We start from the raw sequence: 4,840 nt of genomic DNA on the forward strand, positions 1-4,840 counted from the left end.
TTGAGATTAGGAATTTAGAATTGAGTTCAAACGTGTAATTCATGGTTTCTAACTTTTTCCTTCCGTGATTATTCCTTCAAGGAGGAATCTGTTTTTAAGCTATCTGCAAGGAATCACTCCTTATATTTCGAAGAAATCCCTAAATCCAACAGGGAGGCTATAATGATGGGTAAAAATGAGGGCTTATAAACAATAGTGTTTTGAGACACGTCAAGTCGTTGTCTTGCCTGCAACCCTGTCTTGCGTGCAAGGGACAGGGACAAAGACTGAGAGAGACTTAGAAGAGGATGAAGACCAAAGTGGAAGTAGACAAAGGGCCACTCCCAAGAGAAGCAATCCATCGCTGCCCAACCATCACCGCCTTCCGGTCAGTCTCTTCCCATCTATAATAACAAACAACGATGTTGTCAATTTGCAAACTTTAATATCAATAAGAGACTATGTTATGCTTTATTCTGGAGTGCTATGTGTTTCGTTTTATTTGGGTCTTGGTTGTAAACCTGAATGACTATTAGAGGAAAAGTAACATAAATAAGTTCATTGTAGCACATGGTCTATTATATTCTTCTGCTTGAAGATGTGAGAACCCATCTATTTAGAAAATGTGTCAAGTAATATTTTGTTAATTTAGACTTGGTAAACAACTAGGCATGAATGGTCATTGTTATGTGCATCCTTGCATGGTTTGAATTTAGTGACTTGACTTTGCGGCTTTCCTTTCTGATCTGCTTGACATGATTGAAACCCAGGCCACGGCCTCTGCTCAACGTATTGATACGAAAGACGGGAAGCAAAACTGGTCAAAACTAGCTCAAACTTGAAAAGAAAAGGAAAAGGAAAACCCACATGAATTAACTTCCTTTATTTGGGACTCAAAATCACCAACGAATATTAATTCATGCTCTAGTTGTAAAAAAGAAAATCCTAAACGGAAAATGAAAACTAGAAATTAATGTCCTGCTTATTAAAGATGGATGCATGCATTGGGGGTCTATTAGTTTTTAATGATAATTTATTATTCAATCAAGACTGAAATGGAAAAATAATATTGATCCACCCCAGTGACCCCACGCCTATATAAGAAGTAAATAAGAATCGTCCTTCTTTCATTCTCTCACAATTCACCCTAAAGCCAAACCGGTCGTTTTTTCTCTCACAACCGTAAAGCCAAATCCCAAGCTCTACACAACACAGTTATGGACCATATCTCATCTTTGGAGTGCCTGAAATTGGATTCCGAATCGGAGGTTCTCGATAAGGACAACGGGGAAAATGATCTTTTCTTGTCAGCTATGGTCCCCCTCAACTACAATACGCCAATAATCGGTTTGTATGCTTTAAATTTTATGCCTCACCTTTTGTCTATGAAAAATTTTATTTTTCCCTTATGTCCTAGTGCTCCTGTATGCTCTTGATTTTTGTCTTTAAGGTTTGTGAGGAAGATTATATGAAATTTGCTTGGACTTTGTGTGGTTTGGAAAAAAGAAAGTGTCGTTTTTTTCTACCCTTGTTGGTGTAATAACAGGATATTATTATCCCAAACTTTTGAATGCCTCCAAGTTATTTTGGTGTGTGCATGATGCATAGCCGATATTGTCATTCCTTCTAACTTCTTTGACATCATCACCTTTTTTCTTTTTGTATTTAACAATGTAATTGTATGGAAATAGGTAGCAAGGTTTCTGAATCGGAAGCTGCTAAATTGGAGGCTGATGCATCGGATACTGATGACTAGGATTCTGAAGAACTTATTATTGGTAAGCTTTTGATTTTAAGGACAAAAAAAATGCTCCTACAGCTTCTCTGTTTTTTTTTTTTTTTAAAGATGATTTTTTCCATTTAAGTTATTTTGGTATGTGCATTATGCATAGACAATATTTAATAATATTGTTATTTGTTGATGGATGTCATTCCTTCTAACTTCTTTGGCATCATCACCTTTTTTCTTTTGTATTTAACAATGTAATTGCATGGAACTGTTGAATCAGAGACTGAAGAACTTATTGGTAAACTTTTGATTTTAGGGACAAAGAAAAAAGAAAAAAATGCGCCTACATCTTCTTCATTTAGATATATTTGTTTTTTTTTTAATCCCTTATATGACATAACATTTATGTTATGCCAAATTTTGAATTGGTTTTTGAAGTTGATTTTTTTCAGCCGAGTTATTTTGGTGTGTGTGTGATATAGCCAATATTTAATAATATCGTTATTTGTTGATGGGATCATAGATGTCATTCCTTCTAACTTCTTTGACATCATAACCTTTTTTCTTTGTGTATTTAACAATATAATTGCATGGAAACAGGTAGCAATGCTGATCAATTTGAGGCTGATGAATCTGAGGAAGATGAATTTGAGGCTGACGATGAATTTGAGGCTGACGATGAATTTGAGGATGATGAATTTGAGGCTGATGAATCGGAGACTGATGATTCGGAGACTGATGACTCGGATTCTGAAAAACTTATTGGTAAGCTTTTGATTTTGAGGACCAAAAAAAATCTCTTATAATGTCTATGTATTTGTTGTTATTTTATGTTGTAATGTACTCACAATACTGATTTTTGAGTTTTATCATCTTCCTTCATTCATTGTTAAAAAAAAGAAAAATTAATAATAATAATAATTGATTCTTTGTTTTGCTTTTATTGTATTTAACAATGGATCAACATATTGCACACAGGTCGTGAATGTCAGTTTTGTTTAAAGGTGGGTGATCACTTCTCGCAAACATGCTCTTATAGGTATCATGTCCCAAAGAACGCAATTGTTGGCAAGAGGTGTGTGGTAGTTTGTAATTTGTGTGGTTGCCTCTTTAGAGACTCATGTTGTGGCGTTTGTGGCCAAAGCGATGGATGTGCAATTCTAATGAATTGTTTACATTGTGGGAAGATAGGTGAACATTTGATTTTTACGTGTCCGAGCCGCGAGGGGAAACCTTCTTGTTTTTCTTTGGACCCTTATACTGGTTCTGTTATTTCCATTTAAATGGTAGAGAATGGTAGAGAATGGAGAGTTAATGGTACTCTAAAAGTTAAAGCAAAGATTAAATGTTAATTTCAATTTCAACAAATTTTTAGAATTTTTATTTTAAATGTTTTTAAATAATTGTAATCTTCGTAGACTTGTAGAGTAACCCACTTTACGAGTGGATCTCCTGCAATATTTAATTTGACTCCTACATGTGGCCCTGTATCCCTATGTTGTATGAGATTGACTGCATACAATAAATCACCCAAGTTTTAATTGTACTTACTAGTTCTCTGTCATCTGCTGCTCAGGTGGAATTTGAGCCACTTTTTCCTCCTTGGGTGTACCCTTTTTCTTGTTGCTCTTTTTATCCTTTTTATCCTTCCAACTCTTTACTCTATTCTTCCAAATTGGACTCCCATAGTCATCATTTAATTCTTCAAAGATAACAAAATAAGATAATTATAAAATAAAATAAAATAAAACGAGACAAGGAACTAAATCATGCAAGAAAAAGAAATATGACAGACCACTATCCACTGCAGACACATTGCTGACGTGCCTAGCATGAATTCCGATATCCTGCTTAAACAAAGATAAAAATTAGCAAGCTGTAAGAAACCTAATATTCTTAAACACACTGAGTATAAACAAAATATTATCTCATTCTACTTAAAAGTAGCTATAAATTACAGAATTGCAGAAACCTTTGTTTCAACCTGAGAATTATCCAGGTGAGCTGCCATTGTGGATCGACTGCCAGAAACATTTGTTTCATCATCTGCCAGTGAATCCAAATAGCACATAGGGGAACCAAACCTCGCATACCTTGCACAAGATTAACTTGCCCAAGTCAGCATAAGAGAAAGAAAAGGTTTGATTTTGATCCCCCATCAAGTGCATGTGAACTTCATCACTATCCTAAAAAGTTGTTATGATGTCATCAACCAAACTATTTCCATAACTCACAGGTATATAATTTCCAATTATACATATGATTGTCGGCGTCGCTGGGTGTTGTCAATATGCACTATTGGGGGGGGTAAACTAAACTCTCAGCCTCAAAAAGTAAAAGCATCAATATGGAAAAATCCAAGTAAATCACATATACTAAAGCATCTGAAAACATAGACATAGATCAGAGAAATACCATCATCATACTAAAGCACATGCAGCATGTTATAATGTTGTACTGTATATGAAATTCAACTTTACACCTATGGCAGAAACATGTACCATATCATAGTGCAAGAATTAATAAACGGAACATCTTTTAGGGGGAAAGAGTAACTGGAGACTTGAGCTCAAACAGCTGAATGTTCATTCAATCATCAGCCAGGATGTCCTCGTCGCTCTCCAGAAATGAGCCAAGAGTCTTCCTCAGAACGCTGAAAGTTCTGTCATCCTCCTGAATTATAAACAGAAAATGTGGTTTTGAGACATATACATGGAGATATCAGTACAAGCTTCTTCTTTTTATTTTTCAAGAGAGAGAGAGAGAGAGAGGTACCTGCTTCTTCTTTTTCAATGACTCTTCCCGTTTAGCAATTTTATCAGTACAAGCTTTCTCATGCTCAGATATCAGACTCCTTTCTTTCTTTCCTGACATGACATCAACCCATCAGAAAATTTTGGTGCATTCAATTTCACTACAAGGAGGAGTAAAGGAGTTTTGTTGCTTACTCAGTTGTTCATATCGTGTGCAGAGCCTTTCCTTCTCTTCTTCATAGTTGGAAATGGTGCCTGTCAAATAGAAAAACAATGCTTAACAGAGTCGATGGGTTATATTAGCAAATAATTGCAAGGCCCGTTCTGCAGTTTTGATATGATGCTCTTAAATTTTACTTGTTACTGGAAAATGGAGCCA

At 35.4% G+C, this 4,840-nt stretch overlaps 1 protein-coding gene across 8 annotated transcripts; it reads right to left on the minus strand.

Moving 5' to 3' along the window:
• LOC117614515 (cellulose synthase A catalytic subunit 8 [UDP-forming]-like) lies at positions 1–4,799 on the minus strand. Of its 8 annotated transcripts, none has more exons than XM_034343353.1 (7): positions 4,657–4,799; positions 4,484–4,570; positions 4,210–4,381; positions 3,681–3,801; positions 3,504–3,555; positions 3,260–3,410; positions 1–383 (listed from the first exon to the last, which is right to left on the minus strand). In XM_034343353.1, coding segments are annotated over exons 3-7 (333 nt in total). In that variant the 5' UTR covers positions 4,218–4,381; positions 4,484–4,570; positions 4,657–4,799; the 3' UTR covers positions 1–382. The 8 variants fall into 8 exon arrangements, 5 of the variants coding, with proteins under 5 accessions (XP_034199244.1, XP_034199242.1, XP_034199245.1 ...); XM_034343351.1 differs by having other exon boundaries at positions 4,484–4,575; positions 4,657–4,780; XM_034343354.1 differs by having other exon boundaries at positions 3,693–3,801; positions 4,484–4,575; positions 4,657–4,777.
• Positions 4,800–4,840: the final 41 nt, after the last annotated feature.

The sequence above is a fragment of the Prunus dulcis genome, chromosome 1 (genome assembly GCF_902201215.1).
Source record: "Prunus dulcis chromosome 1, ALMONDv2, whole genome shotgun sequence".
NCBI lineage: Eukaryota > Viridiplantae > Streptophyta > Magnoliopsida > Rosales > Rosaceae > Prunus > Prunus dulcis.